Raw genomic sequence first — 26,571 nt, forward strand, 5'->3', positions numbered from 1 at the left:
AACTCAGGTTGCTGGATTCAATGTCCAGAGTGCTAACCATTACACCATGGAACAGAAATGATTGGTGAGTGTCCAATTGAGATTCCATTGAGTTTTAAACTCGGATCCCTGGATTCTATGTCCAGAGTGCTAACCATTACACCATGGGTGAGGCTTCAAAAAAGATTCCACCACGATTTGATCTCATATCAGGTCAGAGTCCATTAAGGCCACGATGTACTTGAAACAGCCTGGTCATCTAGATGAGTCCCAAGTGTGAGAAGACCTTCCAAAAGGCTGACGTGTTTCGAGGGGAGATCCCTCTTCCTCAGAGCCAATTATTTGGATCTCCCCTTGAAATGCATCAGTTTTTAAAGGTCTTCTCACGCTTGGGACTCATCTAGATGACCAGGCCTTTTCAAGTACATGGTGGACTTTGATTTGCCCTATGTGCTGATGTTTTTTGTGAGTATTCATCTGCTCTTTTAACACTAATATAGTCATCACAAAGTTAATACTAGTACACAGCGCTGACCGCTCAGCTAAGTTTCTGGCAATCATATTGTGAATCTCCAAATTAGGACCCACAACGATTTGATTTCAGATCTTTCTTTAGATTCAAAGTACACAGTGGTAACTGTCAAACCATGGAACAGAAATGATTGGTGAGGCTCCAAATAAGATTTGAATTCAGATGCCTGGATTCGAAGTCCAGAGTGCTAACCATTACACCATGGAACAGAAATGATCGTTGAGATTCCACTGAGTTTTGAATTCAGATGCCTGGATTCTCTGTCCAGAGTGTTAACCATTATACCATGGAACAGAAATGATTGGTGAGTCTCCAAATAAGTTCCCACTGACATTTGAACTCGGGTCGCTGGATTCAAAGTCCAGAGCGCTAACTATTAGTCCATGGAACAGAAATAATTGGTGATTATCCAATTGAGATTTCACTGAGTTTTGAACTCAGATCTCTGGACTCTATGTCCAGAGTGCTAACCATTACACCATGGAACAAAAGTACTTGGTGAGTCTTGAAAAAAGATTCCACCAAGATTTGAACTCATATGGCACCAAAGAAGGAAGGTCAAAGTCTATTAAGCCTGTTTACTCACAAAAAACATCAGGTCATCTAAATGAGTCCTAAGTGCGAGAAGACCTTCCAAAAGGCTGACGTGTTTCGAGGGGGTAATCCCCTCTTCCTCAGAGCCAATTATTGGGATCTCCCCTTGAAACATGACAGATTTTAAAGATCTTCTCATGCTTGGGACTCATCTAGATGACCAGGCTGTTTCAAGTACATTGTGGACTTTGATTTGCCTTATTTTCTGATGTTTTTTGTGAGTGCTCTTTTTAACACTAATAAAGTCATCACAAAGGTAATGCACTAGGTTGGTGCAACCTCTGTTCCTTTTTTTTTTTTTGCAGGAAATGTGGATATGGAGGTCTGTGGGGGGGGTGACCTATTAGAATCAGAAAACTTGCTGTAAGGTAAGAGGGACACCAGATATCTAGTCTTCCCTTTTATGTGAAAAGAGGTACACAGTACCCATTATTACTTATTCACCAAAAATAATAGTAGACACACAAAAAATATAAAAAAGGAAAAACAGTGGAAGATTCAGTTCTCGATCTGTCGGAGAATGTAGTGTGGATGGTGGGGGAGAGCTGTCGGAGAATGTAGTGTGGATGGTGGGGGAGAGCTGTCGGAGAATGTAGTGTGGATGGTGGAGGAGATCTGTCGGAGAATGTAATGTGGATGGTGGAGGAGAGCTGTCGGAGAATGTAGTTTGGTGGTGGAGGAGAGCGGTCGGAGAATGTAGTGTGGATGGTGGAGAAGAGCTGTTGGAGAATGTAGTGTGGATGGAGGAGGAGATCTGTCGGAGAATGTAGTGTGGATGGAGGAGGAGATCTGTCGGAGAATGTAGTGTGGATGGTGGAGGAGAGCTGTCGGAGATTGTAGTGTGGATGGTGGGGGGAGATCTGTCGGAGAATGTAGTGTGGATGGTGGGAGGAGAGCTGTCGGAGAATGTAGTGTGGATGGTGGAGGAGATCTGTCGGAGAATGTAGTGTGGATGGTGGAGGAGAGCTGTCGGAGAATGTAGTGTGGATGGTGGGAGGAGATCTGTGGGAGAATGTAGTGTGGATGGTGGGGGAGAGCTGTCGGAGAATGTAGTGTGGATGGTGGAGGAGAGCTGTCGGAGATTGTAGTGTGGATGGTGGAGGAGAGCTGTCGGAGATTGTAGTGTGGATGGTGGAGAGCTGTCGGAGATTGTAGTGTGGATGGTGGGAGGAGATCTGTCGGAGATTGTAGTGTGGATGGTGGAGGAGATCTGTCGGAGATTGTAGTGTGGATGGTGGAGAGCTGTCGGAGATTGTAGTGTGGATGGTGGAGAGCTGTCGGAGATTGTAGTGTGGATGGTGGGAGGAGAGCTGTCGGAGAATGTAGTGTGGATGGTGGAGGAGATCTGTCGGAGATTGTAGTGTGGATGGTGGAGGAGATCTGTCGGAGATTGTAGTGTGGATGGTGGAGGAGAGCTGTCGCAGAATGTAGTGTGGATGGTGGGAGGAGATCTGTGGGAGAATGTAGTGTGGATGGTGGGGGAGAGCTGTCGGAGAATGTAGTGTGGATGGTGGAGGAGAGCTGTCGGAGATTGTAGTGTGGATGGAGGAGGAGATCTGTCGGAGAATGTAGTGTGGATGGTGGGAGGAGAGCTGTCGGAGAATGTAGTGTGGATGGTGGGGGAGATCTGTCGGAGAATGTAGTGTGGATGGTGGAGGAGAGCTGTCGGAGAATGTAGTGTGGATGGTGGAGGAGAGCTGTCGGAGAATGTAGTGTGGATGGTGGAGGAGAGATGTCGGAGAATGTAGTGTGAATGGTGGAGGAGATCTGTCGGAGATTGTAGTGTGGATGGTGGAGGAGAGCTGTCAGAGATTGTAGTGTAGACATTGGATAACAGGGTTGCAGAAAGTGTTTAGTGGTGTGGACTCTGCTGGGAGAACAATGTGCTGTGGTGAAGTAGATACTAATGATAAAAGAAGATCTCTATCAGGACTAGGTTATTATTGTTGGGGATTTTTTAGCATGGTAGCGTAAAATTCCAAAAGAGACATGGATGTGATAAGTCCTACACATTCTTTCCCAGTACTTTCATTCCTGGTGGAATCCATCGGCAGTTAAAGTGAAAGTTCCAATCTGTGGTATAAATCTGTGCTGTGATCAGCTGGTCAGGGCTGATGACACAAATCTGGGCTCTATTCTAAGTGCAGAATCTCCAGTGAGAAGAGGAAGTTTCATCTCTTTTCGTAATAATAGGGAGATCGATCATCCATGAAATAGAGGAGAATAATTTTATAGCATTGTCAAATGATTAAATCTACTAGGAAGAGGCGAAACATGTCTTGTGTATATTGGTAGTCATTTTAGATCATTTTTTAATACAATTATTGTGTACTTAATAATTTTTTCATTTCACGATAATGATAAATATATTGCTGTCAAAGCGTTGGTGTTTTCCGTTATATTGTTTTTTAATTCTTTGTATTTTAACAATGATGTAATCTGTGTGTGATAATAAAGAAATGAGTCCGTTGTATTTCGAAGATGATGTTTGTCTATGGACCCATTTCTTGTACACGCTGCTGACCGACGATTGCTCAGCCTAAGTATCTGGCAATCATATTGTGAAGTTGGGTGAGTCTTCAAATTGGAACCCAATTTTTTAACTCGGATCTCTAGATTAAAAGTCCATAGTGCTAAACATTACACCACGGAACGGAAATGACTAGTAAGCCTCCAAAGAAGGTCCCACTGAGATTAGAGCTCAGATCTCTGTATTCAAAGCCCAAAGTGCTATCCATTACACCGTGGTACAGAAATGATGGGTAAGGATCCAAAAAAGATTACACCAAGATTTTAACGCAGATCCCTGGATACAAAGTCCAGAGTTCTAACACTTACACAATGGAACAGAAATGGTTGGTGAGTCCCCAAATAAGGTCCCACTGAAATCTGAACTCAGATACCTGGATTCAAAGCACAGTGTTCCAACTATTACTCCATGGAACAGAAATGACTAGTAGGCCTCCAAAGAAGGTCCCACTGAGATTTAAACTCAAATTTCTAAATTCAAAGTCCATAGTGCTAATTCTTCTAATCCTGAGGAACCTTCTGATAAATCCCATACTATGACTTCAGATGTCCATCTAAGATCAATGGATCCTTCTAATCCTAAGCAACCTTCTGATAAATCCCATACTATGACATCAGATGTCCATCTAAGATCAATGGGTCCTTCTAATCCTGAGGAACCTTCTGATAAATCCCATACTATGACTTCAGATGTCCATCTACGACCAATGGATCCTTCTAATCCCGAGGAAATTTCTGATAAATCCCATGCTATGACTGCAGATGGTCATCTAAGATCAGTGGATCTTTTTAATCGAGAAGAATCTACTGATCAATCCCATACTATTACTTCACACTTTTTCTTCAAGCCAGCAAAATCAAGTCACCCTAGTCGTGTATGTCAGGTAGGTCAGTCGTGTATGTCAGGTAGGTCAGTCGTGTATGCCAGGTAGGTCAGTCATATATGCCAGGTAGGTCAGTCATATATCCCAGGTAGGTCAGTGTATGTGTCAGGTAGATTAGTGTTAAGCAAGTGAGCCTATCACCCTCCCCGAGCCCGTCCTACGACCACCTCCCCCACTTTACATCCAGGCTGAAGCCCCTGGTCTTTTTCCCACCTAGCAACGCCCTTGCATAGAACCCCTGGAGAGGTTCACAGATGATCCCATAGTAGTGGGACTCACCAGTCATTGGTCAGGCAAGAAGTGGAAAATCGGGAAGTCTGGTGCAGAGTTAATCTCTCACTTAACATAAAAAAAGACAAAGGGGATAATTGTGGACTTTAGGAGGATCAGCACCACTTCCCTCCTCTCTAATGGGTATGAACTGAAGGTGCATGGTTTGGTCCAGGGCAGGTTTGTCCCTAAAGTTTGGGTGCCGAAGTCCTCTTGAAGTCAATGGGAGCCAAATGTTAAAAATACAGTAATGGATAATTTTTAGGCTAAGTGGGAAGAGATTGTCTAACAAGCAAAATAAAGGGCGGAATACTGCCCTGAGGGACATGTACCAAGGCAAAAAAAAATAAAAAATCTGTTTGGCAGAGAGCAGCAATTTTAATAATTCTTTGAGGTCAACATGCAGGTAAAAAATTCCAAATTCCTTTAAACAATATATCTGGGGACTGTCCCGTCCTGTGAAGTGCCACATCTGTACAGTGTATACAACCTACTACAGCAACACTGATATTTACAAAGATAGAAAATGCTGGCTGTATTACTGGCAAAGTGACAATTCCCCGCCTCTTAATTCTGTATATAAACAAAATGATGGAACGGAAAGTAGACTGCAGTATTTATATTCAACACAAGGTGGTGATATCGCGTATTAACAGTGGAATGCAAAAACAGGAAGTGATGTCAGAGTATAAACAGGAAGTTCCAGGTGAACGGTGATTCGGGAGGACGTAGAGAGGAGACATTGCTAGAACTGGCAGCAGAGGAGGTAATAAGATCTTATATTATATTATAATCCCCCCCTCATGTCCGTCCTCTTCCTTTATAAGCACTGTGAGGCCTCCTATGGTTTATAGACCAGATACGTCCTAAATATAGAATCATTTATCCAACTGTCCATCCAGAGCCTCTGGTTTGTAGAGCGGATACATCCTAAATATAGAAGCATTAATCCAACTATCCATCCAGAGCCTCTGGTTTATAGACCGGATACATCCTAAATATAGAACCATTTATCCAACTGTCCATCCAGAGCCTCTGGTTTATAGACCAGATACATCCTAAATATAGAACCATTTATCCAACTGTCCATCCAGAGCCTCTGTTTTATAGACTGGATACATCCTAAATATAGAACCATTTATCCAACTGTCCATCCAGAGCCTCTGGTTTATAGAGCGGATACATCCTAAATATAGAGCCATTCATCCAACTGTCCATCCAGAGCCTCTGGTTTATAGAGCGGATACATCCTAAATATAGAGCCATTCATCCAACTGTCCATCCAGAGCCTCTGGTTTATAGAGCGGATACATCCTAAATATAGAGCCATTTATCCAACTGTCCACCCACAGCCTCTGGTTTATAGACCAGTGCCACACCTACCCGTTATCTTGTTAGCTTTGACTCCTGTTGAAGAATTCTCCCATTCTGGCTTTCAGCAATCTTGGAAAACCTTGAAATCTGATATTTCAGATTTTTTATTGTTCTCTGTTTGTAAACCTTTTCACACTATCTCTGAGGCCGCGTACACACGGTCGGACAAAACCGATGAGAATGGACCGAGGTTCAGTTTCATCGGTCCAAACCGACCGTGTGTATAGCCCATCGGTCTGTTGTCCTTCGGTCCAAAATTTTAAAACGTGCTTTAAAATCAAACCGATGGACCGCTGCCCGATCGGTCCAAACCGAGGGTTAGTACAGATAGCATCGGTTCAAAACCCGCGCATGCTCAGAATCAAGTCGACGCATGCTTGGAAGCATTGGACTTCGTTTTATTCAGCACGTCGTGTGTTTGACGTCACCGCGTTCTGACCCGATCGGTTTTTGGAACAATGGTGTGTACGCACATCAGACCATCAGGCCACTTCAGGGGTGAACCGATGGAAATGGCCCGTCGGACCATTCTCATCGGTTTGGAACGACCGTGTGTACGGGGCCTGAGGCCTCTCAGTTTCCTTTTCAGTTGAACAATTAGCTACTTGGTCTCTTTCCTTTAACATAAATAATTTGGCAGGCATCCCTTTTGTTTCTGAGAGATCCAAGGGCTACTCTGGTGCCAATTCTATCCCTGTGTGCACAGATGCTACTTTTGCCCAAGTATGTTTAGATACTCTGTAGGACCAGACTTGCCCAGGTGTTGCCTTTATCCTGGCGAGCCCTAGAACTGCCCATTCCAGAGTGAGTTCTATTGTTGCCTGTACCCTAGTATGCCCTGACCTGAACCTGATGACTTGCTTCTCAGTTACAGTTTGATCCCGGTTGCTGCCAATCCCACAATCCATCTTTAGAAGGATACAAGGACGTCATGATGGAGAATCAGCCGCCCCTCACATCACCGGGTAAGAGGAGACTTTATTGTAAAGGAGAGAGCAGTACGGAGGCTCCACCTAGATCCCCCATCATCTGATAATCACATAGAAACAATGTATTCAGTCAGTGTGTGTGTTTCCTACAGATGGATCCAGTAATGGGAACCCACCAGAGAGATGTCCCCGTCCTCTGTATTCCCAGCTAACAGTGGGGCCCAAACTGTAGGGTGGTGCACATTATTGTAAAGGAGAGAGCAGTACGGAGGATCCACCTAGATACCCCATCATCTGATTAACACATATAGCCGGATTCAGGTAGAGCGGCATATATTTGAGCGGACGTAGCGCATCTCATATGCGCTACGCCGACGTAACATAGAGAGGCAAGAACAGTATTTACAAAGCACTTGCTCCCTAAGTTACGGCGGCGTAGCGTAAATGGGCCGGCGTAAGCCCGCCTAATTCAAAGTAGGCAGGTAGTGGGCGTGATGTATTGAAATGAAGCGTGACCCCATGTAAATGAATGGGCCGAACGAACGGCGCATGTGCGCGCATGCTCAGAATCACGTCGCATATACTCCCTAAGATACGACGGCTCAATTCCTTCGACGTGAACGTAACCTACGCCCAGCCCCATTCACGTACGACTTACGTAAACGATGTAAAATACGACGGCTGTTCCATCGTCCATACCCTAAAATGACTTACCCCTGCTTTAGCTGGAATAACTTTACGCCGGACGTACGCCTTACGTAAACGGCGTAGATTACAGCAACGGGCGCAAGTACGTTCCTGAATCGACGTATCTCGGTCATTTGCATATTCGACGCGTAAATCAATGGAAGCGCCCCTGGCGGCCAGCGTAAATATGCGCCCAAGATACGACGGCGTAGGAGACTTACGTCGGTTGTATAAAGCCAAAATTCAGGCGTATCTTGTTTGCTGAATAAGGCGCATAGATACGACGGCGCATCCGTGGACTTACGCGGCGTATCAGAAGATACGTCGGCGTAAGTCCTTTCTGAATCCGGCTAATAGAAACAATGTATTCAGTCAGTGTGTGTGTTTCCTATGGATCCAGTAATGGGAACCCACCAGAGAGATGTCCCCGTCCTCTGTATTCCCAGCTAACAGTGGGGCCCAAACTGTAGGGTGGTGCACATTATTGTAAAGGAGAGAGCAGTACGAAGGCTCCACCTAGATCCCCCATCATCTGATAAACACATAGAAACAATGTATTCAGTCAGTGTGTGTGTTTCCTACAGATGGATCCAGTAATGGGAACCCACCAGAGAGATGTCCCCGTCCTCTGTATTCCCAGCTAACAGTGGGGCCCAAACTGTAGGGTGGTGCACATTATTGTAAAGGAGAGAGCAGTACGAAGGCTCCACCTAGATCCCCCATCATCTGATAAACACATAGAAACAATGTATTCAGTCAGTGTGTGTGTTTCCTACAGATGGATCCAGTAATGGGAACCCACCAGAGAGATGTCCCCGTCCTCTGTATTCCCAGCTAACAGTGGGGCCCAAACTGTAGGGTGGTGCACATTATTGTAAAGGAGAGAGCAGTACGAAGGCTCCACCTAGATCCCCCATCATCTGATAAACACATAGAAACAATGTATTCAGTCAGTGTGTGTGTTTCCTACAGATGGATCCAGTAATGGGAACCCACCAGAGAAATGTCCCCGTCCTCTGTATTCCCGGGATTCCACACAGGAAGGTCACACCATCCCCCACCATCATCAGGTAGGTGGTCAACAATTATTGATAGTTATAATTTATATACAAGCATATGTGTTACAATGGATGTTTTATTATATATTCAGAGTGAAAACCTCGGTGATGATAATATTATTGTTAAAGAAGAGTATAAAGATGAGGATGAGGAGTATGGAGTGATAAAGGAGCTTTCAGAAGGACACAAGGATTTCTACAAAGATAATATGATGAATCCGTCTAATAACAGGAACCCCCCAGAGAGATGTCCCCGTCCTCTGTATTCCCGGGATTCCACACAGGAAGGTCACACCATCCCCCACCATCATCAGGTAGGTGGGACGGAGCATGTAGACCTAAAAATTTATTCTTATGCCCCGTACACACGATCGGATTTTCCGTCGGAAAAACCTTAAATGTTTTTTCCGACGGAATTCCGCTCAAGCTTGTCTTGCATACACACGGTCACACAAAAGTTCTCTGAACTTTCGACCGTCAAGAACGCGGTGACTTGCAACACTACGACAAGCAGAGAAAATTAAGTTCAATGCTTCAGAGCATGTGTCTAATTGTTTCCGAGCATGCGTCGGAATTTTGCGCGTTGGAATTGCCACAGACAATCGGAATTTTTTTCCGTTGGAAAATTTGAGAACCTGCTTTCATATTTTTGTTGGCAGAATTTCCGAAGGAAAAGTCCGATGGAGCCTACACATGGTTGGAATTTCCGACCAAAAGCTCACATCGGACTTTTGCTGACGGAATTTCTGACGGTGTGTACGCGGCGTAAGCGAATAGAGAACGTTTTTCGATGTAATCTCTTCTTTTTCCTTATTGCAAATATGTTTTGTCATCTTTGGGGTTTAGATGGAAGAACTGAAGGACATCAAAGTTGAGGTAAAAGAAGAAGAAGAAGAGACGTTGGTGAGTGAAGTGGATAAGGGTGGTGTAACGGCACCCCAAATGGGACAGGGGTTAAACACGTTTAGGATATTCCATTCCCGAACACAAGGCAGCTACCGACACGCCACAATCCGGCGAACACAATCCATAAGAATTCCCCCATTAATGAGACACACAGCTCTGTTTGAGGTTCAACAAGAATAGCCTCTTTATTGAGAAATACAGACTCTTATATACACTTTAGGATACTGCAGTAATCAAATGAACAATGACCCAACTCCACCCACAACATCACACAATGTTTACCTAATGAGCCCCAATACACATCCTCCTCAATACATCTTTTAACAGACATCCTGACGCCGGCTCCTGACCTAATTTACATGAGCTAATTAACTACAGCTGATGACTCATACACCTAACCTTTAGGCAGTCTGTTACAGGGCCGATCCTAGGCAGGGTGCTTTGCATTCAGGTGCCTGCAGAGGTGGGGACGCCGAAGTGCCAGAGTTCTCCTATAGCGCAAAAAATAAAAACCGCAGAGGTGATCAAATACCACCAAAAGAAAGCTCTATTTGTGGGGAAAAAAGGACGCCGATTTTGTTTTGGGAGCCACGTCGCACGACCGCGCAACTGTCAGTTAAAGCCACGCAGTGCCGAAAAAGGGTCCAGGTCCTTTAGCTGCATAATGGTCCGGGGCTTAAGTGGTTAAAATGTTTTTAAAAGTTTTATCATCTTTTGGGGTTTAGGAGGAAGAACTGAAATACATCAAAGTTGAGATTAAAGAGGAAGAAGAAGAAGAGACGTCGGCGAGCGGAGATGAACCATTTATGGAGGAGGATGAGATGATTGTGGAAAGGAAACGGGAGGGATCTTCTTTTTTTATTGACAAAGGTAGGTAATAAACACCAACAGTAGAAAAAGTTCACTTTTTTTTTTTTTTTATGTGTTTACTCCAAGGGGAACATTTTTAACGCAAACCTAAACCTACAGCAGGTCCAAATGAAGGCAGAAAGCACAGTTTGCTCCAGCTAGCATGATAGATTTCTTTCTTGATCTAAAAGCAGGGCTCGACAAAATCCAGGCGCCCGGTCGCAATTGCGACAAGAATTGAGTAATTAAGGCCGCGGCTTCGTGGCTTTGCGGCCTTCACAGAAGGAAGCTTAGGCCTGCAGAAGGCCGCAAAGCCGCGGCCTCAATTACCGGCGTCTGACCTCACCGCCCCTGTGCTCTCTCCTTCCTACCTGACCCAGCTCTCAGGCTGCAGCCCGCTGTATTAAAGACAAACATAGGCGTCGGAGCTGTCAGGAACCTCGGACACTGACAGCTATGCCGGGAGGACGGCGCATGCGCTCAGCTCAAAACAGCCAGCGCATGCGCCGTTCGTAAAAAACGTAAAATACGCGGGGTCAACAATAATTTAAATTAAACACGCCCACATCATCCCCATTTGAATTAGGCGGGCTTACGCCGGCCCACAGACGTTACGCCGCTGTAACTTGGGGCGCAAGTTCTTTATGAATACGGAACTTGCGCCATCATTTACGGGCGGCGTAACGTATCGGAGATACGTTACACCCGCACTAAATTACGCCGGGCTATCTGAATCTAGCCCAAGGTATTTAATTTTTGAAAAATTGTTGTCTTACAGATGGACTCTTTGTTCTGAATTCCTCGGAAGGAGATCCAAATTTATCTCCCGATATGAAGGCAGAAGATGATGACATCACACAATGTTCTCCAGGAGAAGATCCCATTATTCCAACCGCACATCACAGACCTTCCCATCTGGAGGGATCAATGGATCCTTCTAATTCTGAGGGACCTTCTAAAAGGTCCCGTACTATGACCTCTCACGGTGCGGATCAATCAACACATCCGTCCAATCATGGGGAGTCTTCTTTATCTGATGGAGGCCGCCCAGGAGAGCCTCCATTGTCGTCTTTAGACTGCGATAAGTATCACCCTAATAACACAGCGCTACCTAAACAGCATAAAAGTTGTTCACAGTGCGGGAAATGTTTCACCGGTGTAGGGCACCTTCTCATACACCAGAGAATTCACACGGGCGAGCGTCCTTATTCCTGTTCCGAGTGCGGGAAATGTTTCACTCAGAAACAACACTTTCTCATCCACCAGAGAAGTCACACGGGCGACCGTCCTTACTCGTGTTCAGAGTGCGGGAAAGGTTTCTCCGAAAAAGGGAGACTTATCAGACACCAGAGGATTCACACGGGCGAGCGTCCTTATTCCTGTTCGGAGTGCGGGAAAAGTTTCAGTCAGAAAGAGGGCCTCCTCAGGCACCAGAGAACCCACACAGACGAGCGCCCCTTTTCGTGTTCGGAGTGCGGGAAATGTTTTGGGGCGATAAAGCACCTGCGTGTGCACCAGAGAAGCCACACGGGGGAGCGCCCTTATTCGTGTGAAGAGTGCGGGAAAAGTTTCACCCAGAGAGGAAGCCTTCATACCCACCAGAGGATCCACACAGGTGAACGTCCTTATTCGTGTTCGGAGTGCGGGAAGTGCTTCCCTAAAAAAGGAAATCTAAATCAACACCAGAAAGTTCACACGGGTGAGCGCCCGTACCCGTGTTCGCAGTGCGGGAAAAGTTTCAAGCACAAAAATGAACTGATTACACACCAGAGGATTCACACCGGCGAGCGCCCTTATTCGTGTTCAGAGTGCGGGAAATGTTTCACTCGGAATACGAACCTTATTAAACACCAGAAAAGCCGCAAGTGTTCTCATTCGTGTTCAGAGTGCGGGAAAAGTTTCCCTGAGAAAGAAAGTCTAACTGAACACCAGAGAAGTCACACTGAGGCATGTGCTTGATCATGTTCGCCGTGCGGGAAATGTTTAAAGCGGAAAAAGATTTGTTCTTATGAGGGGGGATGCTAGCACAAATCCTCTTTCCCCCCACCCCCCCTCCCAACACCAATCGCCCCCTCAAATTTCCTCTCCTAAAAAAAATCCTCCATCCTAGCACAAATCCCCCCCCCCCCCAAAAAAAAATATAATTCCCCCTCCTAGCACAAATAACCCTCCCACACTCAAATTTCCCCTCCTGAATCAATTCTTACCCCCTAAATTTCCCCTTCCAACACAAATCCCCTCCCCACAAACTCCTCATGGTGCCCTCCCACCTCAAATGAAACCACAGTTCCCAGGGCAGCGGTCCCTCCCGCCCACCCCTTGTCCCCGCCCCTGGTGGGAATTTTTTTCATTTATAATGCTGTAGACCTTCTCAAACATCAGAGTCCCTGGAGAACAAAATGTTAGTAGTTGCCGCTTTGGTCGTCGCACAATATATGCGCAACAAAGTTTCAATAAAATTACACTTGCGTTAATTTTAATGCCCACCAAGCCAACATAATACCCATTTGTTTAATAAAATACGAGAAAGAAGATACCAAACATGCCCAGTCTTAAAAACTGAGCACTCATCGCAAAACCATAGCCACAGTTGTCCATAGGTGACTGGTAACGGCGAATGACGAGCCTTGAATTATTACTTTCGCTCTAGTGTGTGCCACCATATCATTACGCATGGCGCGATCGTCGTTTTTATATGTGGGCGACCTTAGCATGCGGGTTTGCATTCATATGGGCATGTATGTGTGGGGGGAGGGGGGGGGGCATGGGGACTTTAAACATCTTTGAGGGATTTTTCAGATTATTCTACTTAATGTTTTGTAAAAGTTTTCGTTTTGTCACATTGTAAAATCGTCAGCTACGACTGAGGCTATCGCCGAAACGTGTCGGCCCTATTGTTTTATTGTCACTCTGATGTACCAATAAACGACACTTCAAGGATTACAGTCTTGCCGGCTCTTCTTACTGCTGTCACATTGTAAAATGTATTGCTATCGCCAGGGGGCTGGGAAGCCCCATATGTGATGACGTAGGTCAGGTGACCGGTTCTCTTTAAAGAGACATTAAGGGTCTATTACAGTGGTCTCAGAAATGTGCTCCTGAGGCCAGAAGTGGCCCTTTGCTTGTCTTTATGGGGCCCTTGGGGCACTATTCCTCCCACTGATAGCAACCATAGGAAACGATTCCCTCCACTGACACCAATGATGGAGCGCCATTCCTTCCACCGACACCAACGATGGAGCGCCATTCCTTCCACCGACACCAACGATGGAGCACCATTCCTTCCACTGACACCAAGGGAGAGGCACCATTGCTTCCACCGACACCAACGATGGAGCACCATTCCTTCCACTGACACCAAGGGAGAGGCACCATTCCTTCCACTGACCCCAACGATGGAGCACCATTCCTTCCACCGACACCAAGGGAGAGGCACCATTCCTTCCACCGACACCAACGATGGAGCACCATTCCTTCCACTGACCCCAATGATGGAGCACCATTCCTTCCACCGACACCAAGGGAGAGGCACCATTCCTTCCACCGACACCAACGATGGAGCGCCATTCCTTCCACCGACACCAACGATGGAGCACCATTCCTTCCACCGACACCAACGATGGAGCACCATTCCTTCCACCGACACCAACGATGGAGCACCATTCCTTCCACCGACACCAACGATGGAGCACCATTCCTTCCACCGACACCAACGATGGAGCACCATTCCTTCCACTGACACCAACGATGGAGCACCATTCCTTCCACCGACACCAACGATGGAGCACCATTCCTTCCACCGACACCAACGATGGAGCACCATTCCTTCCACCGACACCAACGATGGAGCACCATTCCTTCCACCGACACCAACAATGGAGCACCATTCCTTTCACTGACCCCAACGATGGAGCACCATTCCTTCCACCGACACCAAGGAAGAGGCACCATTCCTTCCACCGACACCAACGATGGAGCGCCATTCCTTCCACCTACACCAATGATGGAGCACCATTCCTTCCACTGACACCAACGATGGAGCACCATTCCTTCCACTGACACCAACGATGGAGCACCATTCCTTCCACCGACACCAACGATGGAGCACCATTCCTTCCACCGACACCAACGATGGAGCATTATTCCTGCCACCGACACCAACGATGGAGCGCCATTCCTTCCACCGACACCAACGATGGAGCACCATTCCTTCCACCGACACCAAGGAAGAGGCACCATTCCTTGGTTCTACCAAGGAATGGTGCTTCTTCTACCGCTGACAGTCGCTATGATGGCCCCGAGAGGGCAGATGGGGCTGTGGAGCATAGGATATACGGAGGGGATCAGGTCGAGAGCAGTGCCGTCTACTCTAATAATAATAAAAATTTTCCATACACAGAGGACCAAGGTATTATTAAATGTATCCTAAGAATGGACTACGGGGCAGAAAACGAAGTGATGGAACATAAAGTAGACTGCAGTATTTATATTCAACACAAGGTGGTGATCAAACATATTGTCAGTGGAACGCAGCAACAGGAAATGAGGTCAGGTACAGACAGGAAGTGATGTCAGGTACAGACAGGAAGTGATGTAGGAGTATAAATGGTTATTTCCGATGAAAGATAAGTTGGGAGGAAGTATAGAGGAGACATTGCTGGAACTGTCAGCAGAGAAGGTAATAAGATTTTTTTTTTTTAGAGCCATGTATCCAACTGTTCATCCAGAGCCTCTGGTTTATAGACCGGATACATCCTAAATATAGAACCATGTATCCAACTGTCCATCCAGAGCCTCTGGTTTATAGACCAGATACATCCTAAATATAGAGCCATTTATCCAACTGTCCATCCAGAGCCTCTGGTTTATAGACCGGATACATCCTAAATATAGAGCCATTTATCCAACTGTCCATCCAGAGCCTCTGGTTTATAGACCAGATACATCCTAAATATAGAGCCATTTATCCAACTGTCCATCCAGAGCCTCTGGTTTATAGACCGGATACATCCTAAATATAGAACCATTTATCCAACTGTCCATCCAGAGCCTCTGGTTTATAGACCGGATACATCCTAAATATAGAACCATTTATCCAACTGTCCATCCAGAGCCTCTGGTTTATAGACCAGATACATCCTAAATATAGAGCCATTTATCCAACTGTCCATCCAGAGCCTCTGGTTTATAGACCGGATACATCCTAAATATGATTGATTGATTGATTGATTTTAATATTTCTTTACAGCGCCACATACACCCTGAAGGGTGTGTCTAAGCGTTGGAAGGAGGTCCGCTGGTCTATTCTGGACCAAAAAGCAATCCAAGAGAAGAAAGAAAAAAGACTTCGTAGACGAACTGATGGCTCGTGTACATAAATAAAAAGAGAAACCATATAAAGTATCAACAATAAAAACAAACGGTAGCAAGGGGGTTTGGAGTGAGGGGGACATAGGGTGAGGGAAGGAGGGGCCAGGTCAGTTTAATTAGGCGTGGTCATAATCAACTTGCCCCAAAGAGGAAGGTTTTAAGAGCCTTTCTGAAGGTAATAAGAACAGTGTACTTCCTCAAAGTCAACGGGAGAAGGTTCCAAAGCGAGGCGGCTCTGGCTCTGAAAGATCGGGCCAAATATAGAGCCATTTATCCAACTGTCCATCCAGAGCCTCTGGTTTATAGACTAGATACATTCTAAATATAGAGCCATTTATCCAACTGTCCATCCAGAGCCTCTGGTTTATAGACCGGATACATCCTAAATATAGAACCATTTATCCAACTGTCCATCCAGAGCCTCTGGTTTATAGACCGGATACATCCTAAATATAGAGCCATTTATCCAACTGTCCATCCAGAGCCTCTGGTTTATAGACCAGATACATCCTAAATATAGAGCCATTTATCCAACTGTCCATCCAGAGCCTCTGGTTTATAGACCGGATACATCCTAAATATAGAACCATTTATCCAACTGTCCATCCAGAGCCTCTGGTTTATAGACCGGATACATCCTAAATATAGAGCTATTTATCCAACTGTCCATCCAAAACCTCTGGTTTATATCACGATTCCTGACGATGGTTTCGATAAATAAAGTTCAAGCATTTAGAAGAACTTAAATTTTATCTGCGTAAAAAAAAAAAAGGACGCTATCTGCATGAAGTGGGGCATGAAAGAGTCCAGGATACAAGGGAGAGGAAGGAAGTGAAGGATGGAAGAATCCATGAACAAGAAAGGAAGGATGGAGGAATCTATGGATAGAAAATGGAAGGCTGAGGAGTCTGGAGATAACTTCTGAAGGATGGAAGAGTCTGGGGATGGAGATGGAGAAATCCATTGACAGGAACAGAAGGATGGGGGAGTCTGGGGATGGAGATGAAGGAATCCATGGGCAGGAACAGAAGGATGGGGGAGTCTGGGGATGAAGATGAAGGAATCCATGGGCAGGAACAGAAAGATGGGGGAGACTGGGGATGGAGGAATCCATGGAGAGGAACAGAAGGACGGGTGAGTCTGGAGATGGAGATGGAGGAATCCATGGACAGGAACAGAAGGACGGGAGAGTCTGGGGATGGAGATGAAGGAATCCATTGTCAGGAACAGAAGGACGGGGGAGTCTGGGGATGGAGATGGAAAAATCCATGGACAGTAACAGAAGGATGGGGGAGTCTGGAGATGGAGGAATTCATGGACAGGAACAGAAGGACGGGCGAGTCTGGGGATGGAGATGGAAGAATCCATGGACAGGAACAGAAGGATGGGGGAGTCTGGAGATGGAGGAATTCATGGACAGGAACAGAAGGACGGGGGAGTCTGGAGATGGAGGTATCCATGGACAGGAATAGAAGGATGGGTGAGTCTGGAGATGAAGGAATCCATGGACAGGAACAGAAGGATGGGATAATCTGGGGATGGAGATGGAGGAATCAATGGACTGGAACAGAAGGATGGGGGAGTCTGGAGATGGAGGAATTCATGGACAGGAACAGAAGGACGGGGGAGTCTGGGGAAGGAGGAATCCATGGACAGGAACAGAAGGATGGGGGAGTCTGGAGATGGAGGAATCCATGGACAGGAACAGAAGGACTGGGGAGTATTAGGGATGGAGATGGAGGAATCCATGCACAGGAACAGAAGGACGGGAGAGTCTGGGGATGGAGATGGAGGAATCCATGGACAGGAACAGAAGGATGGGAGGGGATGAAGATGGAGGAATCCATGCACAGGAGCAGAAGGACAGGAGAGTCTGGGGATGAAGATGGAGGAATCCATGGACAGGAACAGATGGATGGGAGAGTCTGGGGATGAAGATGGAGGAATCCATGGACAGGAAAAGAAGGATTGACAGATAAAAATGGTGGTGGTGAGGGGGAACTAAAGGATGGAAGACTAAAGCCTTGTACACACGATCGAACTTTCCGCAGACAATGCCTCGGACTTTTCCAAAGGGCGTTGGCCAGGAACTTGTCTTGCATACAAACGGCACACAATTGTCATAAAATATCTCAAGCTCTGTCAGATTGGATGGAGAGCGTCTGTGATCAGCAATTTATAAATAAAATACAGTGGAACCTCGGTTTAAGAGTAACTTGGTTTAAGAGCATTTTGATTTGCGAGCAACTTTTTTTTAATTCTGACACGGTTTGCGAGTGTTGACTTGCAAGATGGGCAGAATTCAAGCTAAATAGGTATGCAGTACCTCATTTGGCCTGTGGTACGGGGGCGCAGAGCGGAAAATAGGCCTGCAGTACCTCATTTGGCCTGTGGTACGGGGGCGCAGAGTGGAAAATAGGCCTGCAATACCTCATTTGGCCTGAGGTACGGGGGCGCATGAGCCAAGAAAAGCCAAACATTGGCCTTTTCTGCAGCTATACAGAGTGCCGTGTCGCAGGCGCTGCAGCTTCCCAGGTATTTGCAAATGCTTGCAACTAAACCTCTGTTTTTACTTACATCAGTTAGACATTTATTTGGTTTAGTGCTTTTTGGTTGACAACTTTGAGCCTGGCCACATGGTAACATTTTTTTTCCATGTTTATATTTAATTGCATATTGCTAAAATCGCATCTCATATAAAGTCCCAACCTCCCCCATTTTTGATCTATTTACAGGGATGGAGGCCTATGGTAGTATCTCTATATGCCTCATTTAAAGTCCCACCCCTATCCCCCCTCTTTTTGAACATTGGCCTGCAGTACCTCATTTGGCCTGAGGTACGGGGGGGCGCATGAGCCAAGAAAAGCCAAACATTGGCCTGCAGTACCTCATTTGGCCTGAGGTACAGGGGTGCAGGAAACTAGCCGAAGTGTTCTCAGGCCTTTTCGGCACCTCTGGCCGCAGTTGGGAATTGCATCCCATTGAAGTCAACACGGAACAAATTATTTTCGTTTCCATTGACTTCAATGGGAAATCTCGCTTTGATATGCGAGTACTTTGGATTACGAGCATACTCCTTGAACGGAGTATGCTCGTAATCCGAATTTCAACTGTACTTTTATTAAAGCTTTTTTAAATTGAGCCTCATATCGTGTATTTTATTCTTCAGTTTTCATTCTATAGTTTTTATAAATATTTAAACTCTATCAAATTGTTGTTTTTTTATATCCTTTTATTGATTTGATGTGGTGTATAATCTGTGTCTGTAGTCATCTATGTAACCTAAAATTAGAATGAACCACAAGGCATTCGGCGAAACATAGACTGCAGTATTTATATTCAACACAAGGTGGTGAGCGCATGTATTTTCACTGCAATGCAAAAGACAGGAAGTGATGTCAGGTACAGACAGGAAGTGATGTAAGAGTATAAACAGGAAGTTCCAGGCGAGAGGTGAATCAGGAGGAAGTGGAGAGGAGACATTGTTGGAAGTGGCAGCAGAGGAGGTAATTGTTATTATTATTATTTTTTATACAATGCAGTTTACGCAGCGCTTTACAACATGAGGGCAGACAGTGCAGTTACAATACAATTCAATATGAGAGGAATCCGAGGGCTCGGCACGTTAGAGCTTACAATCTAGGATCGTATTTTCTATTTATGCCCTGTAACTCCCCCCCCCCCCCCCCCCGTCATCTCCAGCAGATGATGATACACAAAATATATTTTATCGATGTTTATGAAGGTTGTTTTCATAGTCCATATACATCCTAAATATAGAACCATTTATCCAACTGTCCATCCAGAGCCTCTGGTTTATAGTCCAGATACATCCTAAATATAGAACCATTTATCCAACTGTCCATCCAGAGCCTCTGGTTTATAGTCCAGATACATCCTAAATATAGAACCATTTATCCAACTGTCCATCCAGAGCCTCTGGTTTATAGACCAGATACATCCTAAATATAGAACCATTTATCCAACTGTCCTTCCAGAGCCTCTGGTTTATAGACCGGATAAATCCTAAATATAGAGCCATTTATCCAACTGTCCATCCAGAGCCTCTGGTTTATAGACCAGATACATCCTAAATATAAAACCATTTATCCAATTGTCCATCCAGAGCCTCTGGTTTATAGACCTGATACATCCTAAATATAGAGTCATTTATCCAACTGTCCATCCAGAGCCTCTGGTTTATAGAACGGCTACATCCTAAATATAGAGCCATTTATCCAACTGTCCATCCAAAGCCTCTGGTTTATAGACCGGATACATCCTAAATATAGAGCCATTTATCCAACTTTCCAACCAGAACCTCTGGTTTATAGACCAGGTACATCCTAAATATAGAGTCATTTATCCAACTGTCCATCCAGAGCCTCTGGTTTATAGACCGGATACATCCTAAATATAGAACCATTTATCCAACTGTCCATCCAGAGCCTCTGGTTTTAAATATAGAACCATTTATCCAACTGTCCATCCAGAGCCTCTGGTTTATAGACCGGATACATCCTAAATATAGAACCATTTATCCAACTGTCCATCCAGAGCCTCTGGTTTATAGACCGGCTACATCCTAAATATAGAGCCATTTATCCAACTTTCCAACCAGAACCTCTGGTTTATAGACCAGGTACATCCTAAATATAGAACAATTTATCCAACTGTCCATCCAGAGCCTCTGGTTTATAGACCAGATACATCCTAAATATAGAATCATTTATCCAACTGTCCATCCAGAGCCTCTGGTTTATAGACCAGATACATTTTAACTCTTTGGCTTAGCCTTGATTCTTAAGCCATTGGTCAGCAACCATAGCATTTTGTATTAGGACCTGGGTGCAACCGAGTACCAGTAGGCCTGCTTGCATTAACAGAATGGGGGCTACTCTCGGTGAAGCTTCACTTGCTAGTTCTAGTTGCTGACCTCAGGTACTGTAGTAAGCATTGCAAAGACACAGACCTGCCTGGAGAGGTGAGGAGGATTCTGGGAAATCTGTAGTGATAATTGCTGCTTTCTTTGTCATTACACAGGTTTACAATACAATTAGGAAAATACCCAATAAACCATTAACATTCAGAGGCTGTGTTGTGGGACACTACCCACCAAGGTGCGTTCATCTCACTGGCTGAAAAGAGACGTAAACTATGGCAAGAAGATTCTAGAAGTCACCAGGAGCATCGTTGAGCTACTGACAGGAGAGGTGAGGAGGATTCTGGGAATTCTAGGACATTATCCAGTAACAGACAAGGGATGTGTCTGGATGGTGACTGTATCATTGTGTGTGTCAGGTTCCTATAAGGTGTCGGGATGTCACTGTCTATTTCTCCATGGAGGAGTGGGAGTATTTAGAAGGACACAAGGATCTCTACAAGGACGTCATGATGGAGAATCAGCCGCCCCTCACATCACCGGGTAAGAGGAGACTTTATTGTAAAGGAGAGAGCAGTACGGAGGCTCCACCTAGATCCCCCATCATCTGATAAACACATAGAAACAATGTATTCAGTCAGTGTGTGTGTTTCCTACAGATGGATCCAGTAATGGGAACCCACCAGAGAAATGTCTCCGTCCTCTGTATTCCCGGGATTCCACACAGGAAGGTCACACCATCCCCCACCATCATCAGGTAGGTGAGACTAACCATGTAGACCTAACAATGTATTTTAACCCAAGAATTGACCACCACCTAGGTAAATTCTTGTCCCTTTTTATAAACCTTGGGTTGTAGGGTAAGGAACTGAAAGACATCAAAGTCGAGTTCAAAGAAGAAGAGATGTTGATGAGTGGAGATCAGCAGTCTATGGAGGAGGGTTGTCCTCCTCTGTATTCTCGGGATTCCACCCGGGAACATCATAACTATACAGAGAATGATCAGGTAGATGGGACTGGGCAGAAGGAACTCAAAATAGTTCTGTGACTTGTTATGTTATGTAACATTGACTACAGATGTTCTATTTTACCATCTTTGGGGTTTAGGGTGAAGAACGGAAAGACATCAAAGTTGAGGTTAAAGAGGAAGAAGAAGAAAGGTTGGTGAGTGGAGATCAGCAGTCTATGGAGGAGGGGGAGATGATTATGGATATGAAACAGAAGCAATCTACTCTACTTATAGATACAGGTACGTAATAAGCACTAAATGCAGAAACACTTCACATTTTAATTCTACTTCTATGGAATCCTCCAATCCCATCAAAGCACTTTTCAGGTTCTTCATCTGTCCCTCTCCTCATTTGAAATTTCAACCAATATAAATCTGCCCTCCAAAAATACCAAATCCTTCCTACACACAGCTCCTACACAAAGTTCCCGTTCGGAAATCCTGAGGAGAAAGCAGTGTTTGGGCAGTTTTCCCGTCGTAAAAATACGAGGAGCATACACATGGCCGGGATTCCCGGCCAAAAGCTCTCCTCACAGTTTTCCCGCCGGGAAAACTGATCGTGGGTACGAGGCTTGCCAAACAGACTTATGCCGCGTACACAGGATCGGTTCATCCGATGAAAACGGACCGATTGGATTTTTTCATCGGATATTCAATAAAGCTGACTTTCATCAGTCGCGCCTACACACCATCAGTTAAAAATCAGTTTGTGTCAGAATGCGGTGACGTAAAACACAACGACATGCTGAGAAAAATGAAGTTCAATGCTTCCGAGCATGCGTTGACTTGATTCTGAGCATTGGTAGATTTTTAACCGATGGACTTGCCCACAGACGATCGTTTTTTTAACCATCAGATAATTTTAAAACAGGTTCTAAGTTTTTTCACCAAAGGGGAAAAAACTATGGGGTCCACACACGATCGGTTCGTCCGATGAAAACGGTCCATCGGACCGTTTTCATCAGACGAACCGATCGTGTGTAAAGGGCATTAAAGGATGACCATAACAACATCGTCGATGTATCTACCCAACAGCTAAATGTTCCATATGAAATGTCCATCTCCATTACTCAATATAACGTCATGTTCCCAACAAATGAGGAGGAGATACTGTACACCATATGAAAGGTTCATCTCCATTCCTCAATATAACGTCATGTTCCCAACAAATGAGGAGGATATGCTGTACACCATATGAAAGGTCCATCTCCATTCCTCAATATAACGTCATGTTCCCAACAAATGAGGAGGAGATACTGTACACCATATGAAAGGTCCATCTCTATTCCTCAATATAACGTCATGTTCCCTAAAAATGAGGAGAAGATACTGTACACCATATGAAAGGTCCATCTCCATTCCTCAATATAACGTCATGTTCCCAACAAATGTGGAGGAGATACTGTACACCATATGAAAGGTCATCTCCATTCCTCAATATAATGTCATGTTCCCAACAAATGAGGAGGAGATACTGACCAATGATAGCGATCATTTGATACCCCAATTCCTGAATGTAAGACTTTAAAAATATTTTTAATTTGTTTTTACAGATGGACGCTTTATTTTGAATATCTCAGAGGGAGATCCAATTTTTTCTTTCGTTTTTAAGTCCGAAGATGATGACATCACACAATGTTCTCCAGGAGAAGATCCCATTATTCCAACCGCATATCACAGACCTTCCCATCTGGAGGGATCAATGGATCCTTCTAATCCTGAGGAACCTTCCGATAAATCCCATACTATGACCTCAGATGTCCATCTGAGAACTCACAGTTCCGATCACTCAACACATCCATCCAATCCCAAGGAATCTGCGTTGGGTCACACAGGAGAACTTTTAGATTGTGATAAATATCAACCTGATAACAGTCCGCTGCAGAAACCTCCCTCAGGCGCACGTCGTTTTCCATGTTCAGTGTGCGGGAAATTCTTCCCTAGCAAAGGGCACCTTCTTATACACCAGAGAGTTCACACGGGCGAGCGTCCCTTTTCGTGTTCGGAGTGCGGGAAAACTTTCACTCGGAAACACCACATTCTTATCCACCAGAGAATCCACACTGGTGACCGTCCTTACTCGTGTTCGGAGTGCGGGAAATGCTTCTCTGAAAAAGGAAGACTTCTTAAACACCAGAAAAGTCACACAGGCGAGCGCCCTTTTTCATGTTCAGAGTGCGGGAAACGTTTCGTTCAGAAATCGTGCCTTAATAGACACCAAGAAGTTCACACGAGTGAGCGTCTTTTTCCGTGTTCGGAGTGTGGGAAAAGTTTTGCTTCGGTAAGGCAGCTTCTTTTACACCAGAAAATTCACACGGGGGTGCGTCCTCATTTGTGCTCGGAGTGCGGGAAAAATTTCATTGAGAAAGGAGACCTTATCATACACCAGAGAATTCACACGGGCGAGCGGCCTTATTCATGTTCAGAGTGCGGGAAATGTTTCCCTAAGAAAGGAAGTCTACGCCAACACCTGAGAATTCACACAGGTGAGCGTCCCCACCAATGTTCACATTGCGGTAAATGTTTCAAGCAGAATTATGAACTTACTGCACACCAGATAATTCACATGGACGAGCGTCCCTTTTCATGTTCAGAGTGCGGGAAAGGTTTCAATCGGCAAAGGGACCTACTTGTTCACCAGAGAAATCACGTGGGCGCTTATTCATGTACAGAGTGCGGGAAACTTTTTCCGGATGAAGAAAGCCTATTTAAACATCAGCGATGGCACACAGGGGAGTGTCCTTTTTTGTGTTCACAGTGCGGGAAATCTTTTAAGCAAAAAGATTCATTTCTTGCGCACCAGAGAATACACACGGGCGAGCGCCCTTTCACATGTACCGAGTGCGGGAAAAGTTTCATTCATAGTGGAAGCCTGGCAAATCACCTGAAAATTCACACAAGTGAGCGTCCTTTCTCGTGCACAGAGTGCGGGAAAGGTTTTATTCACAACGTAGACCTGATCAAACATCAGAGAGTTCACACAGGCGAGCGCCCTTATCGATGTCAAGAGTGCGGGAAATGTTTCAAATTCCAAGGAAATCTCACTACACATCGGAAAATGCACACCAGCCAACAACGTTGACAATGATATCGAGATTTTTTTTACCAATTGGAAACGATTGGTACATAGAACAATTGTAGTATATAATAAAGAAAAAATAAATCTTTAAACCTTTTGTTGCCAGAGCTATTTTTTTATTATTATTATTAATTATTTTGCACAAACATTAAAATCACACAAAGTTGTCAAAAAGATATTTCTAGCACACACTATAGACATACTTATAAATACACCCCAAAACACGTTCTGCTTCTCATCCTGAGTGTAAGGATACCACATATGTGAGACTTTCACAGCCTAGATCCATAGAGCGGCCCAAAATCCAAGGAGCACCTTTGGGCTTTCGAGGAGCATAAACTATGCATCTAATTTCCTGACTCTACCTATTACATTTTTGGAGGCCCTGGAGCAGGGATCTTCAAACTACGGCCCTCCAGCTGTTGCGGAACTACAAGTCCCATGAGGCATTGTAAAACTCTAACATTCACAGACATGACTAGGCATGATGGGAATTGTAGTTCCTGAACAACTGGAGGGCGGTAGTTTGAGGACCCCTGCCCTGGAGCATCAGGACAGTGGAAACATCCACAAAATGACCACATTTTGTAAATCAAACACTCCAAGGTATTTTATAAAAGTTATACTGAGTCTTTTGAAAATTTAAATTTTTTGCCACAAGTTTTTTGGAAAATGCAGGAAAAAATATGATTTTTTTTTAATGCAAAGTTGTCAATTAATAAGATATTTCTCACACACATCATAGACATACTTAGAATTTCACCCCAAAACACATTCTTTTATGCCTCTCGAGTATGGGGTTACCACATATATAAGACTTTTTCCCAGCCTAGATACATAGAGGGGCCCCAAATCCAAGGAGCACCTTTTGGTCTTTCAAGGAGCATAAACTACGCATCTAATTTCCCGACTCTACCTATTACATTTTTGGAGGCCCTGGAGCATCAGGACAGTGGAAACACCCACAAAATTACCCTATTTTGGAAATCAAACACTCTGAAAGGTATACTGAGTCTTTTGAAAATTTTCATTTTTTGCCACAAGTTTTTGGGAAAATACAGGAAACAAAATGAAAATGTATTTTTTTATACGCAAAGTTGATCAATTGATGATATATTTCTAACACACATCATAGACATTACACCCCCTAAACACATTCTGCTACTCCTCCTGAGTATGGGTGTAGCGCATGTGTGAGGCCTCGTACACACGACCAAGGAACTCGTCGGAAAAGACACATAATTTTCCTCGACGAGTTCCTTGTTAGGCTTGTCGAGAAACTCGACAAGCTTTCTTTGCGTACACACTGTCAAGACCAAAACTCGTCGTTCTCAAATGCGGTGACGTACAACACATACGATGGCAGGGGAAGTTCGATTCCACTGGCACAACCCTTGGGGCTGCTTTTGCTAATCTCATGTTACTGCGTGTTAAGTAAAAGTTTGGTAGGAGACAATTTGCACTTTTCAGTCTGTTACAGCGTGGCAAATGAGCTATCTCCATTATGAATGCTACTTTTACCGAAGGTGCGCTCCCGTCTCATACTTTATTCTGAGCATGCACGGGTTTCTAAGCATACACACGAACGTGTTTCTCGTCGAAAACCAGCCAGACGAGGAAATTGAGACTCCCGTTGAGGA

The 26,571-nt window shown here is 44.8% G+C and overlaps 2 protein-coding genes and 1 long non-coding RNA gene across 3 annotated transcripts in view; 2 read left to right on the forward strand and 1 right to left on the reverse strand.

The window, feature by feature from the left end:
- Nucleotides 1-26,571, reverse strand: part of LOC120910202 (gastrula zinc finger protein XlCGF26.1-like) — a 1,148,070-nt gene that overhangs the window by 837,453 nt on the left and 284,046 nt on the right. The gene's annotated exons all lie outside the window — the stretch shown is intronic.
- Nucleotides 5,410-7,278, forward strand: LOC120910260. Its single transcript, XR_005741465.1, has 3 exons — nucleotides 5,410-5,554; nucleotides 7,037-7,127; nucleotides 7,244-7,278. It is a non-coding gene; the product is annotated as an uncharacterized LOC120910260 (long non-coding RNA).
- LOC120910201 (zinc finger protein 271-like) lies at nucleotides 8,817-25,023 on the forward strand. The gene is made up of 5 exons (XM_040322082.1): nucleotides 8,817-8,848; nucleotides 9,683-9,739; nucleotides 10,468-10,612; nucleotides 11,370-12,449; nucleotides 23,826-25,023. The coding sequence occupies exons 2-5, from the start codon at nucleotides 9,683-9,685 to the stop codon at nucleotides 24,932-24,934; spliced, it is 2,391 nt and encodes a 796-aa protein (XP_040178016.1). The 5' UTR covers nucleotides 8,817-8,848; the 3' UTR covers nucleotides 24,935-25,023.

Source organism: Rana temporaria, chromosome 8 (assembly GCF_905171775.1).
Source record: "Rana temporaria chromosome 8, aRanTem1.1, whole genome shotgun sequence".
In the NCBI taxonomy this organism is placed as follows: domain Eukaryota; kingdom Metazoa; phylum Chordata; class Amphibia; order Anura; family Ranidae; genus Rana; species Rana temporaria.

Coding starts and splice junctions, on each gene's coding strand:
- LOC120910201 (XM_040322082.1), top strand. CDS start 9,683: ATGGAAGAACTGAAGGACATCAAAGTTGAGGTAAAAGAAGAAGAAGAA. Junction 9,740..10,467: donor AAGAAGAAGAAGAGACGTTG/GTGAGTGAAGTG, acceptor TTTGGGGTTTAG/GAGGAAGAACTGAAATACAT. Junction 10,613..11,369: donor TTCTTTTTTTATTGACAAAG/GTAGGTAATAAA, acceptor GTTGTCTTACAG/ATGGACTCTTTGTTCTGAAT.